Source organism: Vipera berus (assembly GCF_964194415.1).
Source record: "Vipera berus genome assembly, chromosome: 15".
In the NCBI taxonomy this organism is placed as follows: Eukaryota; Metazoa; Chordata; class Lepidosauria; order Squamata; family Viperidae; genus Vipera; species Vipera berus.
The window spans coordinates 8992397-9017688 of record NC_138218.1 but is presented as its reverse complement, the minus strand read 5'-3'; the positions used below and the strand labels follow the sequence as shown (position 1 = coordinate 9017688).

Genomic DNA, 25292 nt, shown 5'->3' with positions numbered 1-25292 from the left:
TCCCCGAATCTTACAGTTATGGGCCTTTTGTGGTAGGCTACCTAAATAGTTCGGGCTTAGTAAAATTTTGGTGGAGCAGTGGGCTAATGCCTCCTTAAGTAACACCAGCTGCCTGCAATCAGTGCAGGTTCGAGTCCCACCAGGCTCAAGGTTGACTCAGCCTTCCATCCTTCCGAGGTAGGTAAAATGAGGACCCAGATTGTTGGGGGGCAATAAGCTGACTTTGTAAAAAATGCCGCTGGGGGGGGGGGCGAAAGCCCTAATAAGCAGGCATATACATAGAATGAAGGCTACTGCTAAGCACATTGATTTGTGCTTTAAATTGTAAGCCGCCCTGAGTCTTCGGAGAAGGGCGGGATATAAATGGAATTAAAAAAAAATTTTAAATGTCCAGTTTTATAGAGACCGGTGGGCGGGGGGGGGGAGGGATTAAGCCATCTATGGATAGTCCTCAACTTTCGATGGTTCATTTAATGACTGTTCAGTGTTACGACGGAGCTGGGAAAAAAACAAACCAAACTTGACGGACCAGGTCTTTGCACTTACGACTGTCACGGTGTCTCCGCGGTTGCAGATCCAAACTCAGGCACTTGCAACCGACACGGATTCACCAGGGTTGCAGCATCCCGAGGTCACGTGATCCCGTGATGGCCTGCCTTCCCAGCTGGCTTCTAGCAATCAAAGTCAAGGGAGGAAGTCGGGTCCATTTAATAACCTCAAGGTTCGCTTCACGGCCGCACTGATTCGTGTTAACAACCGTGGGGGGTGGAAAATTAGAACAATTAACCAGTGGAACAGCCTGCCTCCAGAAGCAGTGAATGCTCCAACACTGGAGGTTTTTAAGAAGAAACTGGACAGCCATTTGCCTGAAATGGTATAGGGTTTCCTGCCTGAGCAGGGGGTTGGACTAGATGACCTCCAAGGTCCCTTCCAACTTTATATATTATATTATATATTAAAAGGTTGTAAAACGGGATGTAACTGCCTTTAGCAATAGGTCCCGCTCAGCAAAGGAAATTTGGGGCTCCGTCGTGGTCCTAAATTGAGGAAGGATGGTTTTATAGATGCAAATTCATTTCGGAACAGAATATATTCCGCTGGAATTTATTTGTTTTTGTTTTTCTTCCCATTCCTCAAAGGACCGGATCTAGCTGCGTTCTCTCCTCTGCCTGCTAGAGAGAAAAATTGGTTAGGAAGAGGCTCTTCACCGCTCCTCTCCGATGCAAATTGGCGTGTTATATTTAGAGGCTCAATTAGTGTTTTGCAAATCAAGCCCCCCCCCCCCCCCGTTCCATGGGCTTCCGTGATGCAGCATTTTATTGGCAGGGAAGAAGAAATCAATGGGGTTGCGCGCTCTGGGTGCGAGGACGCCACGGGCCTTCCTGGGAAAAGTTCAGAAAGGGTGAGGAGGTTGCCACACGTGGCTTTTTCTCACATAACCAGCTGCTGGTTAGACCGTTTCAGAGGCATTTGAGGGTGGGGGGGCCTTGGGAGAATTAGAGGGCCACTTGAGATGGGGTTAGGAAGTGGAGATTTCTGCCACAGTTTTGCAAAAGGTCTGTGAGCTTTGGAAGGGTTTCTTCACTTTGGACAACACAGTGAACAGCAAACTCTTTCTTTCTTTCTTTCTTTCTTTCTTTCTTTCTTTCTTTCTTTCTTTCTTTCTTTCTTCCTTCCTTCCTTCCTTCCTTCCTTCCTTCCTTCCTTCCTTCCTTCCTTTTCTTTCTTTCTTTCTTTCTTTCTTTCTTTCTTTCTTTCTTTCTTTCTTTCTTTCTTTCTTCCTTCCTTCCTTCCTTCCTTCCTTCCTTCCTTCCTTCCTTCCCTTTCTTTCTTTCTTTCTTTCCTTCTTTCTTCTTTCTTCCTTTCTTCCTTTCTTCCTTCCTTCCTTCCTTCCTTCCTTCCTTCCTTCCTTCCTTCCTTCCTTCCTTCCTTCCTTCCTTCTTTGCCTTTACTTTAACTGTCTGGCCTCCAGGTGAACAGAACAGAACAGAACAGCAGAGTTGGAAGGGACCCTAGAGGTCTTCTAGTCCAACCCCCTGTTCAAGCATACATCATTCCAGACACACGGTTGTCCAGTCTCTTCTTAAAAACCTCCAGTGTTGGAGCATTCAGAGCTTCTGGAGGCAGGTTGTCCCACTGGTTAATTGTTCTCACTGTCAGGAAGTTTCTCCTTAGTTCCAGGTTGCTTCTCTCCTTGGTTCGTTTCCATCCGTTGTTTCTTGTCCTGCCTTCTGGTGCTTTGGGAAAGAGGTTGACCCCCCCCTCTTCTTTGTGACTACGCTTAAATATTGGTAGATGTTATCATGTTCCCCCCCCCACTCCAGTCCTTCTTTTCATTAAACTAGACATACCCACTTCCTGCCACTCGTTCTTCATGTTTTAGCCTCCAGCTCCTTAATCATCTTTGTTGCTCTTCTCTGCACTCTTCCGAGAGAGTCTCAACATCTTTTCGATATCGTGGTGACCAAAACTGGAGTCAATACTCCAAGTGGGCAGCGCTCAGCTCCCACGGACACGCAAGGATGAACGTGTGGCACATTCATAGGGCAGCGAGTTAATGAGGGATTGTCTTAAATTTCCGCTCTGGGTCCCGTTCTCTATTTTTGCAAAGCCCGGCCTGGCTTAAGCTGCACAGGGAAGCCAGAAGTGATATAGTTCTGTGGCTGAATGTTGGCCTTTTGTATGAGCCAGCAAAGTCAGCTGGTGTGGAAAATCCCAGGGCATCCACACCTTCTCCTCTCCGTAGGTTATGGGCCCAAGGAGTTGATATTTCAACGCTTCTGAGGGTAGGGGATGGAAAAGGCCGTTTTGCGCTGGGGGAAAGACTTGGGAGAAGACAGCTGGAGCCTGCCGGAATGCAAAACAGCTGAGCAAAGTCTTAAGCAAAAAGCTGAAATTGGAAACAATTTCTAAATTTATTATCTGGGTGTGGACAGTCCTTTGGATTCTAGGTCACAGACGAGAGGGATGTAAGTCTCTCTCTTTCTCTCTTCTCTCTTCTCTCTGTCTCTTTCCCTCTCCGTTTCTCTCTCTGACAGTCTGTCTCTCTTTGTCTCTCCTTCCCTCTCTCTCTCTCTCTCTCTCTCTCTCTCTCTTTCTTTCTCTTTTTCTCTCTCCCTTTCTCTGTTTCTCTCTCTGACAGTCTGTCTCTCTCTTTCTCTCTTCTTCCCTCTCTCTCTCTCTTTCTCTTTTTCTCTCTTCTATCTTTCTCTCTCCCTCTCTCCCTTTCTCTGCTTCTCTCTCTGTCAGTCTCTCTCTCTCTTTCTCTCCTTCTGTCTCTCTCTCTCTCTGTGTTTCTTTCTCTCTCTCTCTCTCCCCCTTTCCCTGTTCCTCCCTCCCTTCTCTTTCTCTCTCTCTCTCTCTCTCTCAAAAATAAAGATTGGTGTATCCTGAGTAGAAAAAGGGTTTGTGATCCAGAATTCCGAGGAAATTCACACCTAAAGTCGACTTCTCCATTCCTGTTTCTGGTACCCTTTGATTGCCCAAAATGTTGTAGAACTTTTTGTTTGTCTAAGACAGGGGTCTTCAAACTTGGCCCTTTTATGACTTGTGGACTTCAACTCCCAGAATTCCTCAGCCAACATGCCTGGCTGAGGACTTCTGGGAGTTGAAGTCCACAAGTCATAAAAGGGCCAAGTTTGAAGACCCTTGGTCTAAGAGAAAGACCAGGGCTGACATGATAGCAGTCTTCCAATATTTGAGGGGCTGCCGTAGAGAAGAGGAAGTCAAGCTCTTCTCCAAAGCACCAGAAGGCAGGACAAGAAACAATCTATGGAAACTAACCAAGGAGAGAAGCAACCTAGAACTAAGGAGGAAGTTTCCTGGCAGCGAGAACAATTAACCAGTGGAACAGCTTGCCAACAGAAGTTCTGGGTGCTCCATCGCTGGAGGTTTTTAAGAAGAGACTGGACAGCCATTTGTCCAAAATGGTGTAGGGTCTCCTGCTTGAGTAGGGGGCTGGACTAGAAGACCTCCCAAGTCCCTTCCATCTCTGTTCTTCTTCCATAATTTCTGTCATCTCCATAATTTGCATAGGAAGCCCTGGGCTTTCAGAAGCACCAGCCAATCCAATGAACTCTGTCTTCAGTTCATCGTTCCTGGAATTTATTTTTCTGCTTGGGAGAACAGGGAAGCCAAATTTTCAGTAGCAGCCAAATTCTACACATGGATTCAGAAAGAGATGATTTGTTGGCTTGCCAGCAGCGAGGCCAAGCAAACATTCCACAAAGCAGCCAGACTATTAAGTGTCTTTCTTGAGACACACCAAAGTGTTTTTTTATTTATTTATCATATCTCGAATCTTTGCAACCACCTTGTGGGTGTTTGCACGTGTGTACGAGTCGTCCCCGGCTTACAACAGCTCATTTAGCGACCATTAAAGTCACAACGGCGCTGGAAAAAAAGTGACTTGTGACTGTTTTTCACACTTACGACCGTCACGGCACCACTCAGGGTCACGGGATGGAAATTCAGAGGCTTGGCAACTGACTTGTTTTTAGGACGGTCGTGGCATCCCGGGGTCACGTGATCTCCTTTTGCGTCCTTCTGACAAGCCAAGTCAACGGGGGGAAGCCCAGATTCGTTTTAGCAACCGTGTTACTAGCTTAACGACTGCCGTGATTCAGCGTGGCAAGAAAGGTCGTAAAATGGGGCAAAATTCAATGAGCCGATGGATGTCTCACTTTGAAATGTTGGGATTTACTCTTTATTCTCGAGGACTGCCTGTATTTGGAAACATTTTGGAACCCTACAAGAAAACTGTTGAGGCAGGGAAAGAGATGACTAAGTGATCAGCGGTTAAAAATGCTTATAGTGATGCTTGGAAAATTAACAAGATTTGTCATCGGAGATGCTAATGTGAGGAGGTTTGATTGGTAGAAAAAGAGCTTTTAGTTCTGTCCTTCGGCTCTTGTACAGTTCCAGAAGAAACACAGGTTGTGCCTTTGTGTGTTTGTGGTGAAGGGTGAGGTTAGGTCCCACCTGGATTGTTGTAATTCTGCATTGCAACTGTAGCTTTGCAGAAAACAAAAAGAGAGATAGAGAGAGAGAGAGGAAACATGAGCTGAAATATTACAGTGAACTAAGGCAGAGATTGTGGTCAGCTTTTATTTATTTCATATCCCACCTTTATTATTTTTATAAACGACTCAAAGCAGTGAACATATTTAATACTCCTTTCTTCTCTTATTTTTCCCATACACAACAACAGTCTTGCAAGGTGGGCTGGACTGAGAGGGAGACACTGATCCAAAGTCCCCCAGACAGCTTTTGTGCCTTAAGGTGGGACTAGAATTCACCATCTTCTGCTGATTGGCCCAAAATCACCCAGCTGGCTTTCATAGCTAAGGCGGGACTAGAACTCACCGTCTCCTGGTGATGGGCTCAAAGTCACCCAGCTTTTGTGCCTTAAGGTGGGACTAGAACTCACTGTCTCCTGGTGATTGGCCCAAAGTCACCCAGCTGGCTTTCATAGGTAAGGCGGGATTAGAACTCACCGTCTCCTGGTGATGGGCTCAAAGTCACCCAGCATCTGGTTTTCATGCCTAAGGCAGAACTAGAACTCTCTCCGCTCTTCCTACACAAAACTAAATGGGTCCTCGTTTACACTTTTAGAGTAGCATGCAAATAGTTTTCAGCCAACGTATAAATATTTTGTCTCTTCACACGTACCTGATGATTGTATTTCTTTCTATGTAAGGCTGTAGGTCTACACGTATGTTGCATGTAGTATGTTTTAAATGTGTGTTATGCGTGTGTACACTTCAGAGCGAGCAACTCAATTTCATTTTTCATGTGTGCCGTTGTGCCCACGGGGGGTGGGGGGAGGGGGGAAAGGACAATCTAATCTAATTAATCTAATCTAATCTTTCTTGGCGGCGGTGGTGACAACTGTGGGTTTAGGTGAAAACTTCCTTTATTTATTTTATTTGTTAAATTGGTTGGCCCCCTATTTTACCAAGGGGGTACTCTAGGCGGTGAAGAGGCCAGCTTTGGCAGTGCCCAGGAACATGGGCTTGGTGAAGGGCAAAGAGGGGCAGATATTTCATCAGTGACTGTCGCAAGAAGATATTCATGGGTCCTCCGAAGGCGAAAGGAACGGAGGCGATGGCTAACTTCAACACAGCCTTGGTGAAGGAAGTCCGATAAAGGCTCTTGAAAAGCTCAGCTCCATCTAACAATTCTACATCTGCATCTAAGAATAGACGTATTCTTAGCAACGGAGGGTGGGAATATTAGTAAAACGTTTCCTGCATCTCAGGGCGTAAAGGTGATAGGAGCCAAATGAGTAACTCAGAGGCTTTCCCCTGTGACCGGACAAGCTGTGGGCAAAAGTGCCCCAAAGTCACCCAGCTGGCATTCATGGCAAGGCGGGACTAGAACTCAACACCTCCTGGGGATTATTAGCCCAAAGTCACTCAGCTGGGGTTTTTTTGCGCCTAAGGGGGTAGACTAGAACTCCCAATCTCCTGGTTATTGGCCCAGAGCAGGGCTCTTCAAACCTGGCCCTTTGATGACTTGTGGACTTCAACTCCCAGAATTCCTCAGCCAGCGTGAAGTCCACAAGTCATCAAGTCCACAAGTCATCAAAGGGCCACGTTTGAAGACCCCTGACCCAAAGTCAGCCAGCTGGCTTCCTAAGTCACTTTTCCCAGTGTCACTTCAAGCCACCACTCAACTGATAGTTGTCCAGGGACGGCTCCCTGTTATTTTAATTACAGCTTGCAAAGCCAGAGAGTTGATCATTTCAACGCAACCTGCGAATCTCGTCTCGTCGCGGCTCGTTCCACAAGTTTAAGATGAAGGCAGCTGGCGGTTGCCTGTGAACTCGGCCTGTATCTCCGTCTGTTTCTCGTGCCATGAAGTCTTTTCTAACCACGCAAGGCTGGCCGGAGAATAGCTGGTTGATGATCTGCTGGATGCCACGGACAGCTTCCCCACCTCAAGGATATTTTTGTGTCACGTTCCCCCCCAAGTTGCGCTGCCGTGAGTTGGGAGGGTCCCTTCTCAGCTGGGCTTTCTATGAGCCTTTTGATGACAAGTTGATTTATTTATTTTATTAAATTTATATACCGCCCTATTCCCGTAGGACTCAGGGCGGTTTACAAGGAAGATTAAAAACATAACATACAAAAATTAAAATCAGTTGAAACAATTAATTAATTCAAATCCCCGAAATTTTAAAGCTAAAACCCAATTAAAATTAAAACCCCTCAGTCTGGGCCAGACAGCTCGAAGAGCCAAGTTTTCAGGTCCCGGCGAAATGAGCGAAGGTCGGGGGCAGTCCTAAGTTCCGTGGGAAGTTGGTTCCGTAGGGCCGGCGCGCCCACAGAGAACGCTCTTCCCCTGGCAATAACCCGCCGGCATTCCTTAACCGGCGGTATCCTGAGAAGGCCCTCCCTGTGGGAGCGCACAGGATGATGGGAAGTTGATGCCGGCAGCAGGTGTTCCCTTAGATAAGTTGATTCAACTCACATTGTGGAACGCCGTAACGTTTGTGCCACTAACTCCAGAAGCCTGGAGTGTCATTCATTCATGAGATCCTGGTCCTGTAAGAGAGGCTGGATCTCTCCAACTTCTGGAAGCAAGTCGTTCCACTGGATTAATGGCAGGAAATTTCTCCTCCTTGCAAGGGGAGGATGTCGCTTTTCTTCTCCGGAAAAATAGGAGTCGGCTTGGAGAGGTTTCAGGATGCCTTCCCAGCCTGGGAAATCTTTCCAAAACATTTCCTTTCCTTTATTCTTCGATGGCTGTTTATTGAGATCCCCAGAGGTAGCGAGGGCCTCCGTGGCAGGCTTTCAAAGGGAGGACCAGTGGGAGAACTCTAACCTGGGCGGGGGGGGGAGTTGTTTTAAGGGTGTGTTGCCTCCCCAAACCTCAACTTTGCATTGTGTTATTTTTAAGCCGAGAGAAGTTGGAAGCTCTTTCAGATTTTCGCCCAAACAGCTGGTTTCTGTGAGTTTGAGCTGAATGGAAGCGAAGAGAGAAGGGGAAGAAAAAAAAAACCTTAGCATCAAACGGAAGTGGCCCCTGCCTAGCCTGGTTGGCACCGACACACAACAGCTGTCTCTTTTTTGGATTGTTTTGTGTATTTGAGGCGAGGAATTACTTAAGGATAAGCTGTGACTTTTTAAAAAAAAAACCAACCCAGGATTTTGGAGTTTTAGCGAGGAACTTTCCTTGTTGGCTTTAACGGGTTACAACTTTTTTTTTTTTTAATTTAAGTGCAGTTGGGAAAGTTTTGCATAGCAACTGCGGGTCTCTCTGAAATGTCACGGAATTTTCTTAGTCCCGGTGGCAGAGATTTTATTTGGCTAAAGAATGTTACCTTAGATCATTTTTCCAGGATGTTCAGAGCACAGCGGTAAGCAAGAGGATGGACCCTAGGAATTATATACAGGCAGTCCTCAGCTTACAACGAGTGGCAGGGTGGCCTAGTGGTGGAGACACTCTCCTCCCACTCGGAAAGTTGAGAGCTGAATCCTAGGCGGTGGCAGATGTTTCTCCTAGGGCGCAAAGAAAAGAATATATATATATATTTGCTGTGAACTCTGTGTAGGCATCAGGAAGGGCATCCAGCCAGTAAATGCTCAGTCACTGGAGGTTTTCAAGAAGAAATTAGAACAGCCATATTTTTTAAATCCCATTTATATCCCGCCCTTCTCCGAAGACTCAGGGCGGCTTACAATCTAAGAAGCACAAATCAATGTGCTTAGCAGTAGCCTTCATTCTATGTATATGCCTGCTTATTAGGGCTTTCGCCCGCCCCCCCAGCAGCATTTTTACAAAGTCAGCTTATTGCCCCCAACAATCTGGGTCCTCATTTTACCTACCTCGGAAGGATGGAAGGCTGAGTCAACCTTGAGCCTGGTGGGACTCGAACCTGCACTAATTGCAGGCAGCTGGTGTTACTTAAGGAGGCATTAGCCCACTGCTCCACCAACGCCCCCTGAATGGTATAGGGTCTCCTGTTTGAGCAAGGGGTTGGACTAGAAGACCTCCAAGATCCCTCCCAACTCTGTTATTCTTTTATATAGGAGATTATTAGAGACTATCCATTGCCCCACCCTATGGTGAGACCATTCCATTGAAAGCTTGCTGTGTAGGAGAAGAAGGGGCAGACCTTGGTGGATTCAAGAGAGGAATCGGTCTAGAATCATTAAGCTCCCACAAGTGATCCAGGTCCAGACCCCTCCTGGAATCCTGTTAACTCTTATCGAGCACCAATTTAGTACTGACCACGAGTTGACAAGGTATCATCTTATCTGGGACTCGGTGTGTGGTCCAGATTCTTCCTGTCTGGCAGAGGTTTAGAACAAGGTCTTTGAGAGCTGTTGCGTTTATGCAACCTTCTGCTGATGCATCACCAGTAGAGCTATTTTTGGCTCTTGATTTGTGGCAGATGACCACGTGTTTTGGAGGAACCAGCCTCAATGTTGACCTTTCTGCTCTGTGTCTTTACTTCCTCCGAAATCTCTTGTTTTCATTCAAAAAAACAAAAAAAAAACCAAGGCAGTGGGCCTTTTTATTTCTTTAGGTTGCAGATTTCTCCAGAAGTCTTCTCTGAAGACATTCCTTGGGGAAGTATGACCGATCAGCTCCTTGACCTTCTCTGTCTCTCTTCTTCTCCCCTTTCTGTTCTCCAACTAAGGCTACCGATGGCTCTCCATCACACCTCGGAGGAAACCTTCACGCCTTTCCCATTTTGGGTTTCCGATTCTCCTGGGACGAAGTCACCCCTCTGTGACTTGTTTAACCAAATAGATAGGGCAGGGCACGTAGTCCTCAACTTAACAACAGTTCACTTACTGACCATTTGAAGTGGCAACAGGCGTTGAAAAAAGGGGAACTTCCGGACGCTTGGCAAATGGCTCATATTTATGACGGTTGCATTACTCAGTAAAATTGCTAATGGGTGGCTGGACCGTCTGGAGATCCCAAGATTGCTACAGACTATGTGGTTTTGTTTTTTGTTTTTTTGCTTTTTTGTTTGTCCATGAAACAGAGAAATTAGACAAAAATATAACTTTGGAAGAAGGTTGAAATGGAAGGGTTGGGACAGAGCTCGGAAACCATCTAGGGCTGTGATTTTCAAACTTGGGAAGTTTAAGATCTGTAGACTTCAACTCCCAGTATTCTTGGCTGGGGCATTCCAGCTGGGGAATTCTGGGAGTTGAAGTCCATACATCCAAAAGGTCCCAAGTTTGATAAACCAGGGGTAAAGGTAGGGAATCTTCTCCAGGGGTAGGCAATCTTGGCTCTTGTATAACTTGTGGACTTCAATGCCCAGAATTCCTGAACCAGCCACGCTGACTCAGGAATTCTGGGAGTTGAAGTCCACAAGCCATCAAAGAGCCAAGGTCGCCTACCCCTGGTCTAGTCGATATCCTTGGCAGATTCAGGAACTGACTGTTAACGGCATCATTGCCAGATGCCACTCGGCTTCAGTGGAAGTGCTTCTAGCAAAGGAGAGCCCACCGTCTTCTAGTGCCGTCGAACAGCATCTTATCTTGAAGAAACTTCTCCAGATGTTCCACCAAAATGGAGCTCTTTGTATTTGAAGCTCCTCCTTTCTTTGCTTCTACCTTCTTCAGTGACACTGAACAATTCTGCCCTGTCTTGTCCAGCACAACCTTTCAGATGGTTGAAGACAGTGATTGTATCTTCCTGTGTCCTTTGCTGCTTCACCAGAAACATGCTTATTGTTAATTGTGTATTAATGGGGAAGACTCAGGGCTTTTTTTGTCATAGAACGCTCAGAACGGACTTCCAGCACCTTTTTTGGATGGAACCTTGTAGGGTAGGCAAGGTGGGTTGTATGACATGTGTGAGTTCCGGCACCTTTTTCTTTTACAAAAAAAGCCCTGGGAAGACTTCTCCTGGTTTTCTTATTTGAGTGATTTACTCTTGGGCTACCAGAGAAGTCAACTTACAGGCTGTAGAAGAGGAAGAGTTACTAAGCTCCTCCTCCTCCTCCTCCTCTTCCTCCTCCTCTTCCTCCTCCTCCTCCTCCTCCTCCTCCTCCTCCTCCTCCTCCCAGTATTTCCAAGCATGCCTCCCAAATTTGGGAAGGAGCCACATCCAGAGCAGAGACAACAGACAACCTCCTTAGATGGTGAATTATGTTGTGTTCCGTCAGGAGTGATTTAAGGTTGAACCACACTCAAGTGGAGAGAGACGGTAACGAAGCAATAAATCATAGATTGCATTCCTACCGAGAGCTAAACTCAGTCTTAACCATGGCTGACTTGTTCTAGCTTACAGAGGTGCCAAGAAAGCCTCCCAATGACAGCCAGGGCTCTCTGCACGAAGAGTCATGTGGAAGTTGCTCTTAATTTGAACTTCCATTCACATTTTAATTGTTCATTTTTGTTGATCATGATTCATTAGTAGCAAAAGAGCCCTTGGTGTCTAATGGAAGCTGTGATGAATCATAGAAGGGACCTTGCCCGTCTTCTAGTCCAACCCTCTGCTCAAGACAGGAGACCTTATCCCTAACCTGGTCAAATGGTCGTCCAGCCTATTTTGAAGATCTGCAGTGATGGAGCGCCCACAAGTTCTGGAGGCAACTTCCGTTCCACAGATTAATTGTTCTCCCTGTCAGGAAATTTCTCCTGAGTTCTAGGTTTCTTATCTCTTTAATGATCTTCTACCCGTTGCTTCTTGTCCTGCCTTCAGCTGCTTTGGGGAATAAGTCAATCCCCTCTTCTCTGTGACAGTCCCTCAAGTATTGGAAGACCAGATGACATCATAACAAGATTGGCACGATAACACCACTTGCCTCTTTACAACTCCAGTCTATATTGCTTTGTCCTTCCGGCCATTGTTCCATCTGCATGCCACTAACCAGGTCACCCAGATAAGCAGAGATTGACACCAAGATTAACACTTGACCAACAATCCAGAAGTAAACAATGCCCCAATCAAGGAACTACCAGCCCAGACAAACAGTAAACAACAGCCTAATCAAGGCATCATCAAGAACCCACCAACTCTGCGGGGAACGCCACTTCTAACATAGGTGATGTTATCTCTTTGGGTCATGAAACGTCTGCAAGAAAACCACCCAGGTCAGAGAGCATCAAAGACCCCACACTCCTCCTCTTCCTCCTCCTGTTTTTCCCTCCTCCTCCACTCCACAAACCCCACTTCCTTCTAACACGGATGACGTTGCCTAGCTGGGCCATGAAGCGTCTGCAAGAAAACCACCCAGCTCAGAGAGCGCCAAGGATCCCACAACCAATGTCGGATTTTATAGGACTGGGCAGAATCCCTTTCCCTCTGGTTCCCGAACAAGTCACTTGAGTGGCAGCCTTTGGCCACTCAGAAATGGGCGTTGTGAAATGGACCCTCCATCCACCAAATTACAGGGCAGGTGGTCCCCAACGTACAGTAATTCGTTTCGCGACCGTTCAAAGTTAACGACGCCACTGAAGAAAGTTGACTCATGACCGTTCTCCCGCGCTTTCAGAATTGGAACAGCTGCAACAGAGGGAGAGGGATGTCTCTCTCCGGTCTACAACGCAGTCCTTTCCAAGAAGCCTCCCCGCCCATTTGCCCCACTCGGGGGACCCTGAGGACACAGAGAAGCCTCCAGGTGGCCTCAGCGACTCCCTAAAAGAAGGCAAACGACCAGCTTTTCTGCAAGGAGTATAAATCCTTCCGCTTCCCCCCACCATCCAGTGTCAGAGCTGAGGAAGCCTCTCGGATGAGAAGCGAGACGACGCCTTCACAGAAAAACAAGACAGTCCCCGTTTGCCTCCTGAAAAATCACCTTTGGGAAACTTGGGCTGAGGCTTCCTTGAACCTAGCAATAATATTGACAACCCCGGAGAATCTTCTGGATCACTTGGGAAGGAGGCTGATTGCTCTTCTCCCCCCACCACCACCACCCCGCCTCCCCACCGTGGTGTGTTGTTGTGTTTTTTTTCCCCCAGCCAAAGGGACCGATGACATCACCCCCGTTGCCCGGACGACAGGTAAACAGCCCCTGGCAACAGGGGGCTTCATTGTAGACATCCCAGATCGTGACACCGAGGCTTGTTTCCCAAGAGGAAGAAGTCCACAGTGGAGAATGTGATGCAACTTTGAGAAAAGCCGTGGAGATCCTTTCTTCACTCCCTTTTTTAACCTCCCTCTCCGCGAAGCCAGGATCAGCTCCAGGCATCCCTTTTGTGTGTGTGTGTGTGTGTGTGTTTCCTGGCGGGTGTGTCTCCTCTCCAAGCTGGTTCTTGTTGTCCTCCCAAACCCTGCAGGCACTTCATTCTTAAGTGCCTGCATCATCTTCTGTGGTTACCTTTGCTTCTCAGTCAGACGACACCGTTGGGGGATGCGTTCCCGTTCCCCCCCCCCCCCCGGTCGGTCTGGTTTTCTCTCCGAGCTGCTGATGGTCCTTCAGGTGTTGAAACCGTGATCCCACCTCCGGTCCCGTCTTCACGACTCCAGGCGAAGCAATCCTGGCTTCAGTTGCTTTGCTTTGACTGCTTTTCCGTATCTTGAGCCGTCCTCCTTCCTTCCTCCCTTCTTCAGCTCGTTTCAAGAGATCATAGGGGGGCGGCAAGGGGACCTCGGAGGTCCTCTAGCCCAACCCTTTTGCTTCAAATCCGGAGCCTTATACCATCCTAGTCAAATGGGCGTCTGGTCTACCTTTGAAAAGCTCCAGTGACGGGAGCGCCCACAACTCCGGAAGGCAAGTCGTTCCGTTGATCCGTCGTTCTCGCCGGCAGACGAGTTCTCCGTGGTTCTAGATTGCTAATCTCTCCTTATTTATTTATTTATTTATTTATTTATTTTTATTTTATTAGACTTATATACCTTGATTATAGTTTCCACCCGTTGCTTCTTGTCGGGCCTTCTGGTGCTTTGGAATATACTTTTTATTTTTTTTTTATTTTTTTTTATTTTAATCCCATTTATATCCCGCCCTTCTCCGAAGACTCAGGGCGGCTTACAATTTAAAGCATAAATCAATGTGCTTAGCAGTAGCCTTCATTCTATGTATATGCCTGCTTATTAGGGCTTTCACACACACACCCCCCAAGCGGCATTATTACAAAGTCAGCTTAATTGCCCCCCAACAATCTGGGTCCTCATTTTACCTACCTGGGAAGGATGGAAGGCTGAGTCAACCTTGAGCCTGGTGGGACTCGAACCTGCACTAATTTCAGGCAGCTGGTGTTACTTAAGGAGGCATTAGCCCACTGCTCCACCAAGGCACCACGTTGATTCTCTCAAGTCCCTCAAGTCCTGGAAGAGAGTTATCGCACGTATACCCCCCCCAAATCCTTCTCCTCACTAGGGTAGACATACCTAGCTCCCTCCCTCCTTCACCATATGATTTCAAGAGATAATAGGATCATGGCACTGGAGGGGACTTGGATTGCTACCCAATCTCTTCTTAAAAAAACAAACAAACCTCCCCCTCGCCTGAATTTTGATCACGTGACGTCCACGCTGCCTGGGGTCGGGGGTGGTGGTTCTGGGAGTTGAAGTCCACCCGTGCTAAAAATGTTCCTGGGTTGAGAAAGGCCGCTCCGGAGGGGTGACGTGCGACCGAAAGCACAATCTCTCTCTTGCGTTGGCACTTTCTTTTGAGTCCCACCCAGGCTGCCTCCCTTCCACCCTTTTCCTCTGGATCCCTGTCTGTGTTATCCAAATAAACCACCCCACCCACCCACCCACCCCACACCCGCGTTCCTGGCGGGAAGTCGACAACGGATTTGGCTGGGCAGGTTTGCTCAGCAGCGACTGCTCTTCCGCTTCCGAAGGACTCTTGTGCGGTGGGGGGGGGAGAACGGGGGACCAAGTGGGGTTGTCTCCCCATTGCAAAGGTGTTTTTTTGTTGGAGATCCCCATCCATTAAATCCCATTAAACGGCTCCTGTTCAGCCGTTCTTGAGCTTCTGGGTCCTAATCATTGGCTTTTATCTATCCGTTGGGTGCTGATTTTTTTTTTTTTTAAAAAAGCCATGGTTTAATGTTTGCTAAAGCCCGGGAGACAGAGTTCCCGCTTTATAGCTTTGCATTTAAACACGAGCCGGGGTCACTAGGGGCCGGCAGAAATTCCATGCGGGGCGAGTGCATGGAATCACATACAAATGACACGAGAACATGGGCTGGCCCTATGTCGACAGGCATGGTCCCGAGCTTAGATATAGGACAGGTAGCTTGAGCCAAGAAGCCATTCCCCCCTCCCCTCTCTCTGCCCCCCCCCAAAAAAAAATACTGGGTAAAAAATACTAGTTTGGCAGGCAAATTTTGGGTTTCCTTAAAACAGATGTTTGTCTCCTCTGCAGCCAGTCCTCTCTTAGAAGACTCGTTGAAGAACTACTGTCAGGACTTCAATTCTTTTCCTTCCTTCTCTCCTCCTCTGATCTCTCTCTCTCTCTCTCTCTCTCTCTCTGCTTCCTTTCTCTCGTCTTTCTCTCCCTTTTCTTTCCTCCATTCTTCTCTTTCCTTTCCTCCTCTCCTTCCTTCCTTCGCTGATTTCCCTCACTCCCTTTCTCTCTCTCTCTCTCTCTGCTTCTTTCCCCCCTCTCCTCTATATTTCCTTTCCCTCCTTTTTCTCCTCCTTCCTTCTTTCTCCCCTCTTTCCCTTCCTCCTCCTTTCTTTCCTTACTTTTCCCTTTTCTTTCTCCGATCCTTCGCTCTTTCCTCCCTCCCTCCCTCCTTCTCTGATTTCTTCTTTCTTTCTTTCTTTCTTTCTTTCTTTCTTTCTTTCTTTCTTTCTTTCTTTCTTCTCTTTCCTTTCCTCCCTTTTTCTCCTCCTTCCTTCTTTCTCCCCTCTTTCCCTTCTTCCTTCGCTCTTTCCTCCCTCCCTCTTTCTCTGATTTCTTCTTTCCTTTTCCCTTCCCTTCTTTCTCTTTCCTTATTTTCCCCTCCCTCCCTCCCCTTATTTCTCTTTTTGCTACTTTGCTTCTCTCATCTTTCTTTCCTTTTCTCTCACCCTTCCTTCTTTCTTTTTCCTTCTTTTTCCCTCTTCCTTCCTTTCTTCCTCCTCTGATCCTTTTCTCCTTTCCCCTCCCTCTCTCCCTCCCTCCCTCCCTCTCTTTCTCTTAATTCATCCAGTGACTTCCCAGCAGCCTCCCTCCAACAGGCGTAATGTTCTGGCATAACTTACTTCCTGGAAGGACTCCAGAGACTTGGACCCAACCAGACATCAAACTGTTAGCCAGGAATGATGGATAGTGGCGGTCAGAGGCAAACTGCTTTGAATCCCCTCTCCTCTCCTTCTCCCTTCACTTCCCCTCCCCCTCCCTACTCCTCTTCTCTGGAAATCACCAGCTGATATTTTCCCCCACCCCACACACACACACACAACACACCCTTTCATCAGTTGGCTCAGGGCAAAACAAACTTTAGATCATAGGGAAGACCATGACTCAACAGCTGGAGATTGTTTAAAGGCAGCTGGGCAAGGCATGCAGCCTTTAGCCAAACAGACGCAACTAGCAAGCTTTCCATCCGTGCATGCCACAAACACGCATGTGTGTGTGTGTGTGTGTGTGTGTGTGTTGGAAACTCACTTCTGGAAACTCACTTCTGGAAACCAGAATTGCTGAACTCAGGGAGATCTGATTGCATCTTCCAATATTTCAAGGGCTGCCACGGAGAGGAAGGATTGATATAGAACAATTAATCGGTTTAACAGCTTGCTTCCAGAGAAGTTGTGGCTGCTCCATCATTGGAGGTTTCCCAAAAGAGACTAGACAGCCACATACATGCCCAGAACGTAGCAGGGGGGTTGGATTAGATGACTCCCCCCCCCCCAAGATCCTTCCAACTCTGTTACTCTTATTCCCCCCACCTCCCCAAAGCATCTGAAGGCAAGAGAAGACTGAATTCCAAAAAGGTATTTTTCAGGGTGCAGGGGAACAAACGTAAGAAAGGTTTACAGCTCTTAAAGCAGCTTTTTTTTTTGCTTTGTTTTTTTTCTCCCCTCCCTGGAATTGTGCACACGTTGGCCTCCACGTAAATTTGGGGAAGGGTGTGGCTGCGTGAAACGTGGCCAATCAGCGCTACTACATTCGCAAGCCTGGGGGGGGGGGGAAAGATGGGACCGCTTGAAGCGCTGTAGACAGGAGTTGTGTTTCAGACTCGGGGGGAAAAAAACGTAGCTGCTTTCAAGAGTTGCAGACAGATGCTGCCTTTGTGATGGCAGGAAAGGAAATGGCTGTTTTAAAGAGTTGCGGCAGGTTTGTTGCGAAAAGAACAGGGCTGTGCCTGTTGTGAACCCACCCACTTAAGCTCGGAGCTGCCCGATGTCGGGCACATCCTGGCCAATAGTTTGGTTCAAGCATGGCGTCTGTTCCAATTAATTTACCGTGTTCTTCTTCTCTGTTTTTTTTTAATAGACTCCCAGCGTTCTCATCTCTCTTCATTCACCATGAAACTGAAGGACAAATTCCACTCCCCCAAAATCAAAAGGACACCCTCTAAGAAAGGAAAGCAGCCTGACCTAGTGGTGAAATCCCCCGAGAAGCTTGTGAACAAGGTAAACTGGTGGGTAGGTTGAGACGTACCTGGTAAGGACAGGTTATTGAGTCTGGAATTACGGAGATTTATCTGAGCCCTCAGCGACTCTCAGGAAGAGTACTAACGACCAGACGACTGCAAGGAATACAAATCCTTCCATTCTCCACCATAAAGTCAGAACTGAAGAAGCTTCTCGGATGAGTAGGGAAACGTCTTCCAAGAAAAACAAAGAACTGCCCAGTTGCCTCTTGGGGAAAAAAAATCACCTTTGGGATTTATATTTTTCTATCAGAGGCTGAACGGGAGCTCATAATGGTGACTGAATACTCTGGGATAACTTTACTCGCTCCTTTTGTGACCTCCTGACAAGTCCATGGAGAAAAGCCGGATTCGCTTAAAAATGGTGGCAAGAGAGTTCGTAAAACGGGTCAAACCCCACTTAAAATGCTTCACTTGACGACGGAAATGTTGGCCTCAGCGGTGGCCGTAAAGCCGAGGACTACCGGTGTGGGATAAGAGGTGTTCGAGCCCTTCTCAGGATTTGGGGCTGTCAAAGAGATGGCAGGGGGAAGAGTCGCGCTTTCAATCCTGCAAGATTCTTTTCACGTGAAACCTGAAAATAAAGTACAGTAGAATTAGCCACCCGGTCGTGTGTCCTGGCTGGTCTACCTCACAGGGCTGACTCGAGGAGGAAATGTGTTTGGTCAGCCTTTCTTGACACCTGTCTCTTTGTTGAACACGGGGGCCCAGAAGCCAGATCACCCTTTGCAATTTCCTCCATCCCTCTTCCCTGGCCTGGGGTTGCTTTGAGGACACGCAACTCTTGCTCTCTCCCAGACGGATTGGTGCCTTTTCAACAAAAGGAGCCAGATATGCGCAGTTGGTTTTGTATTATTTGCGTAGGCCACTAGAGCATTGTGACCTCTTTCTCCACTCGAAAAACAGCGTGGGTTGTAAAGGAGGGTGCCAGCTAACTCATTAGTTTTCATCAGTCAGCCATACCCTTCTGAGATTCGAACCTGGGCTGATTGCATCTTAGGCAGTGTATTTACCTCTTGAGCCACAGGATCTCTCTCGCCCTGTTAGCTTTCTGCAAGGGGAGATATGTGTCAAATGTTAACTATTTAGATTACCTTGCTAGGCCCCAAACATGGGGCAAATCTTTATTTCCTGTTTTCAGCCTATCTTGAAGGCCATCGAACAGGCTGTAGTCACACCGGACAGTTCATATACACACACACACACTAGCGGGATGTGAATCATTAAAAATTTGAATCTCCTTAATTGGAAAGGGTCCGTTTTCTTTGCAGAACCGTTTCTAGGGGTCTCTGGAGATTCTCCGTCATCCAGGTCATGGTTGCCCCAGAGGTGCTTTTTCAAAAGGCCACGGAGCCTCGAAGACCTTTCGCTTCTCATCCAGGAAGCTTCTTCAGGACTGACTGAATGGTGGAGGATGGAAGGATTTAGATTCCTTGCAGTCATCTGGTCATTAGTGCTCTCTCTGTGAGTCATTGAGGCCACCTGGAGGTTTATCTGTGCCCTCGGGATCACCCGAATAGCGCAAAAGGGTGTGGGGCCTTCTTGGACCTGCTGAAAGGACGGTGTTGTAAACGGGAGACAGTTGGTGTCATATCCCTTCCCCCTCCCGGTTGAGAGAGGGCTGTTCAATCTGATTGTAGATGGACCTCTTTGAGCCCTCTTTCAAACCAGCGGTCCTCTCTGTCCAGAAAGAGTTTGTAGAAGCAGCTTTACATCTGAAACAGAAAACTTTGGGGTATGGCGAGCCCAGAGCTGCTGGGTTTCAGGCATCTGAAAACCTGATGGGAATGATATTTTCTGGATTCAGAATGGGACACTTTAGATTTAGAACAATTTGACTTCAAAATGAATAGATTGGGTGGGTGGATGGATGGATGGATGGATGGATGGATATATAAAATGAATGGGTAGATAGATCAGTGAGATGGATGGGTGGATGGATGGATGGATGGATTATAAAATGGGTAGATGGCTCAAGGATGGATGGGGGTGTGTGGATATATAAAATGAATAGGTGGATCAATGATAAGATGGATGGATGGATGGATGGATATATAAAATGAATAGGTAGATAGATCAATGATAGGATGGATGGATGGATGGATGGATGTATAAATGAATAGGTAGATGCATCAATGATAGGATGGATGGATGGATGGATATATAAAATGAATAAGATGGATCAATGATAGGATGGATGGATGGATGGATGGATGGATGGATGGATGGATATATAAAATGAATGGGTAGATGGATCAATGATATGATGGATGGATGGATTGACAGATATAATGACTGGATGGATGAATAGACAGACAGAATGAATGGGTACACGGAAGGATAAACAGAAGGAACGGATGCAGGGGGAAAATGGTTTGCGTGCCTTTAATATCCATGCCATCCGATAGGAGCCTTGGTAAAAATGCTCTTTCTGTCTCAGAACCTGAGCTGGCTGGAAGAGAAAGAGAAGGATGTGGTGAGCGCCCTGCGTTACTTTAAGACCATCGTGGACAAAATGGCAATCGACAACAAGGTCTTGGAGATGTTGCCAGGATCTGCCAGCAAAGTTCTGGAAGCCGTCTTGCCTCTGGTTCAGACGGACCCACGGATTCAGCAGAGGTGAGCCGTGACGGCGCGACGCGTTGAGTAGTTGGATTGAGTGCTTGGTACTAAGTGGGTAGTCCTTTCCCCCCCCCAAAGTCTGCAACAGAGATTGGGGTCCTCATTGTGTAGGTTGGGCAGTCACTTCCTCTCTAAAGATTAGGATGAATGGTTGAGAGAGATTGGGGGGGCGGTATATGATAAATGTCTTCCCGTACTTGAGGGGCTGTCATAGAGGGGGTGGGGTGTTTTTTTTTTTGCAAGGGTGGGAAACTTTTATATTAATCAGCATTCAACTAGGGAGGATGCTATATGTATCTCTGCTAGTCTTTTTTTTCTTTCTAAGACACTTTAATGGATTTTTGTTGCGTTACTTTCCTCTTTGTTTTTTGTTTTTTTAAAAGGTGTTGGTGTTTTGCATTTTAACTTTCTCTGAACAAACTAAATGTTATGCAGAAAGAGAGGGAGAGAGAGGGGGGAATAGAAAAATAGAGAGAGAGAGAGATAAGAAAGAGTGGGAGCGAGCGAGAGAGAGCAAGATAATAGAGAGAAAAAGAGAGTTGATACAGAGATAGAAATAAAGTTAGAGAGAGAGATTAGAGAGAGAAATGAGAGAAAGAAAGAAAGAAAGAAAGAAAGAAGAGAAAGAAAGAAAAAGAAAGAAAGAAAGAAAGAAAAAGAAAGAAAGAAAGAAAGAAAGAAAGAAAGAAAAAGAAAGAAAGAAAAAGAAAGAAAGAAAGAACTACCTGTATAAAGGAATTGATGTTTAGCAGCAGTGCATGGCTGATTTCTGACCCTTAATAACTTAAGGCAAGTCTCCCCACCTCTTCTAACTTCGTCGTCTTCTTTCACTTCTGCAGTTCAGCCATCACTTCCTGTTACAGCCGAGTGTATCAGAGCTTGGGAAATTTGATTCGGTGGTCCGACCAGGTGATGCTCGAAGGCATCAACGCTGAAGACAAAGAGGTGGTGAACACAGTCAGGGGGGTTATCAAGGCGGTTCTGGATGGCGTCAAGGTACGGGCTCTGCTTGGGGTGTTCCCTGAAGTCCTTGTAGAGCTAGTCCTCAAGCGTGCCGGGAAGAGTAACGAAAGCAATGAAGGATCTGAAGGCTAAATTGTATGAAGGATGATTGAGGGAACTAGGTGCCTCTAGCCTAACGAAGAGAAGGACTAGGGGGGGGGGACAGGATAGCATCTTCCAGTACTTGAGGGGCTGTCACAGAGAGAGTGGGGAGGACTGACTTGTTCTCCAAAGCACCTGAAGGCAGGACAAGAAGCAACAGATGGAAACTCCTCCTCCTCCTCCTCCTCTCCACAAACCCCACTTCCTTCTAGCACTGATGATGTTACCTAGTTGGGTCATGAAACGTCTGCAAGAAAACCTTCCAGCTCAGAGAGCCCCAAGGACCCCACAATCCTCCCCTTCCCTCTTTCTCCTCCTCCTCCTCCTCCTCTCCACAAACCCCACTTCCTTCTAGCACTGAGGATGTTACCTAGTTGGGTCATAAAACGTCTGCAAGAAAACCATCCAGGACCCCATAATCCTCCCCTTCCCTCTTTCTCCTCCTCCTCCTCCTCCTCCTCTCCACAAACCCTTCTAGCACTGATGATGTGCTAGAAGGACTCAGCGTGCCTTTCCTAAATCTTCCCTTAGCTGCTTTTGGAGTGGGCTGTTGTTTAAATAGGGAATAAATAAATGAGTTATGAAGGAGAGAGAGAGAGAGAGAGAGAGAGAGAGAGAGAGAGAGAGAGAGAGAGAGAGAGAGAGAGAGAGAGAGAGAAAGAAAGAAAGAAAGAAAGAAAGAAAGAAAGAAAGAAAGAAAGAAAGAAAGAAAGAAAGAAAGAAATGAGGGTGTTTTTCGGGCAATAAGATGAATGCAAAAAAATGTATAATTTGTGTGTGTGTTCTGTTGCTAATCAGGAGCTGGTGAAACTCACAATTGAGAAGCAGGAACACCCATCTCCCACCAGCCCAGTCAAGCCCACCTTACCTGTGTCTACAGCAGACAGGTGAGTACCTTTCTCTGTCTCTCTCTGTCTCTCTCTCTCTCTCTCTCTCTCTCTCTCTCTGTGTGTGTCTCTGTCTCTCTCTCTCTGCAGTGGGTCAACTGTGTTGATGCAGCCTCCTCGGTGTTTCTGACCCACGCTTCTCCCCTCTCCATCCAGCCAGCTGGAGCTTCCCTTGACGGATCGTGAGATGGAGATTCTCAACAAGACGGCCGGGATGGCGCAGAGTGCAGACGTGTTGCCAGATGCCCCCGACGAAGAGATTGCCCCACCGAAGCCCCCCCTTCCTTGCATCCGGGTCCCCGAAAGCAGGTATAAAGGCAAATCCCGCCCTTACGCAGTCCTTAGCTTACTGCCGTTGGTTTGGAGACGAAGTTGCACCGCCACTGGAAAAAAAGGGACTGATGCCCATTTTTCACGCTTACCACCGTTGCAGCCGCCTCTCCACCACCACGGGAACAACACTGGGAGGCTTGGCAACTGGCATGTACTTAGCTCGGTTGCCATGTCCCGGGGTCACGTGATTCAGCCAATTGGGAAGCCAAATCCACTTAACCACCGCGTTACTAACGTAACAACTGGAGGGATTCTCCTAACCCCTGCGCTACGAAAGGTTGTAAATTGGGGGAATAAACCCACTTAACAACCTGCCTCGATTAGCGACAGAAATGTGGTTGTAAGTCGATTATATGCGTGTAATTGTAACCGACTCCCCGGCCAGCGTTCTGTCTCTGTTTTAAGTTTTTCTTCATCTTATTCAGCCTTCCACCAGCCTTGCCCCCCAAAAAACGTCAGTCGGCCCCATCTCCTACGCGTGTGGCTATCGTGGCCCCCATGAGCCGAACAACCAGTGGCTCCAGTTTACCCATTGGAATCAACAAACAGGTAAATTGCCAGCTGTATCCGCCAAGGAGCTATCGGGGGGATAGGACGGTGTGTCCATTTAAGATCCCTCTCCTTAGTACAGGCAATCCTTGACTTGCAATTCATTTAGTGACTGTTCCAAGTTGCAACGGCTCTGCGAAAAAGGGACTTATTTTTTTTTAAAATTCCATTTATATCCCACCCTTCTCCGAAGACTCAGGGCGGCTTACAAGCTTAGCAGTAGCCTTCATTCTATGTATATGCCTGCTTATTAGGGCTTTCGCCCCCCCCCCAAGCGGCATTATTACAAAGTCAGCTTAATTGCCCCCCAACAATCTGGGTCCTCATTTTACCTACCTGGGAAGGATGGAAGGCTGAGTCAACCTTGAGCCTGGTGGGACTCGAACCTGCACTAATTGCAGGCAGCCGTCTTGCTTAGCAGCAGAAAATTTGAGCCCAATTGTGGTTGTACGTCAAGGACTACCTGTACGGAATTCAGGAGCCAAACTTGGAGATATGTACAAATTTAAGGTCACCTCCAACCGCCCGTAATTCCAAAATAACCACTTCCTTTCTGGGTTCAGACGTTGAAAATGGACCTCTTCGTTGCCCCATTCCTAAAGAGAAGGTTGAAGAGAGTCGAATATCCACCCTGTTTTAATTCCAAGAGGTTGGTTAAAGAGGTTGACTTTACCTTCCGACCCGCAGGATTTTGAAAACGATTGCTACCCCCAGCGGAGGCTGTCGGGGGGCAGCCAGTCCTACGGAGGGGAATCTCCTCGCCTCTCGCCGTACAGCAGCATGGGGAAGTTGAGCAAATCGGATGAACAACTGTCCTCGTTGGATTGCGACAGCGGGCAGTGCTCGCACAACACAAGCTGTGAAACGTTAGGTAAAGAGTTGGGGTGTCTCTGCTCAGCCACCGACGGGCATCTGAAAGACCGGGTCCACGTGTGAAGGTCCGGTTAAACTGATGGATTGCCCAACAGTCTGTGCCCAAGAATCACAGCACCTGGTTAGAGTTAGATAAGGATCCACAGAATTCAAGGGAAGTTAGCTCACTTGTGACTACTAAAGGATTCTAGGCTGATTCCTCTTTTTGACGCCAACCCTAGGTTCTACCACTCCTTCATGCAAGCTACACCGCCCAAACTCTACACAAATATGGTTTCCAAACCACCAGAAGTAAACGTGTCCCTCTCCTCTGCATCAGTAAACCCCTTCCCTCCACACTAAATAAAGTTCCGGGTTTCCAGCTCTGCGGTTCTGTTCTTCGTATCATTTTTTTCCCCCTCTCTCTCTCTCTCTCTCTCTCTTTCCTGCAGATCATTACGATCCCGATTATGAGTTCTTGCAGCAGGATCTCTCAAACACGGACCAGATCCCCCAGCCGGGACTTGGCTTGCTCAGTCCTTTGCCGGAGGGCCTGCGGGAATCTGCCTCTCCATTCCTTGGACAATCTTTCCAGCTTCCGGAGAATTCTATCTCCTCAACCGCTGCGCCGGATCTGCGTGAGATCCCGCCAGCTCTCCCGGAGAAGAAAAGGAGAGGAACGGCGGCTTCTGCTTTTGACCCCTCCGGTAGTCGAGTCCTCCTGGAGAGGCACCCTTCGCAATACGACAACATTTCCGAGGAGGACTTAAGCGTCCCGCCGCTGTTGCCCTGGGTGTTCACCCCTTTTGCGGCTGTCCTGCCCTATCAGCCTGGAAAGACAGCGCCCCCTGTTGAATTCCTGGCTGATTTCTCCAGTCCCAACGTGCCCAGAGAATCCGAGGAACCCCCACCGCTGCCGGAGAAGAAAAACAAACACAGTAAGTGCTCCCTTGATTCTTTTTCTTTAAGACGTAACTTTATTAAAAAAAAAGGTAAAGGTTCCCCCGCACGTGCGTGGCTATTGTTTCTCCTCAAAATTTCATTTTTATTTTTGTTCGATACGAAAAAAAGCTATACGGAGTTTCCAGTCCGTACTAAACTTACGATATCTCACCACGCTGCATTTCTCTTCTACTTTCCACCATCGGGCAGCAAGTTTTTCAAAGCCCCAAACTTCCTGCTTGTTGCATGTCTCCAAACCACAACAGGGGAACTTCCCCACCTCTGCAAAATTAAACTAATGCACGATTCACCAAGATCTGAGTGATTATCTAAACGTTGACAGGCGCAAAACCAATGGTTGGCTTTTAAAGAATTTCCCTCTCAAAAAAAAAACGTGAAGACTGCATGATTACCAAGGACATTTAAAAAACAAAACGTCGGTTTAGTGTCGTTCTCTGCGCATTTTCGGTTCCCAAATTTGCTTCTCCCCTCC

At 47.4% G+C, this 25292-nt stretch overlaps 1 protein-coding gene across 2 annotated transcripts in view; it reads left to right on the top strand.

Moving 5' to 3' along the window:
* RAPGEF1 (Rap guanine nucleotide exchange factor 1) overlaps positions 1-25292 on the top strand; it is a 48060-nt gene that overhangs the window by 4972 nt on the left and 17796 nt on the right. The window contains exons 1-9 of one of the 2 annotated variants that reach the window (XM_081339802.1): positions 6895-6984; positions 17351-17490; positions 19951-20129; positions 20972-21128; positions 22035-22123; positions 22280-22432; positions 22882-23005; positions 23693-23876; positions 24310-24795. In XM_081339802.1, coding sequence (XP_081195928.1) covers positions 6906-6984; positions 17351-17490; positions 19951-20129; positions 20972-21128; positions 22035-22123; positions 22280-22432; positions 22882-23005; positions 23693-23876; positions 24310-24795 — 1591 coding nt within the window. In that variant the 5' untranslated portion in view covers positions 6895-6905. Of the gene's footprint in view, positions 1-6894; positions 6985-17350; positions 17491-19950; positions 20130-20971; positions 21129-22034; positions 22124-22279; positions 22433-22881; positions 23006-23692; positions 23877-24309; positions 24796-25292 lie in introns of those variants that run through there. The other variant, XM_081339801.1, reaches the window with a different exon arrangement.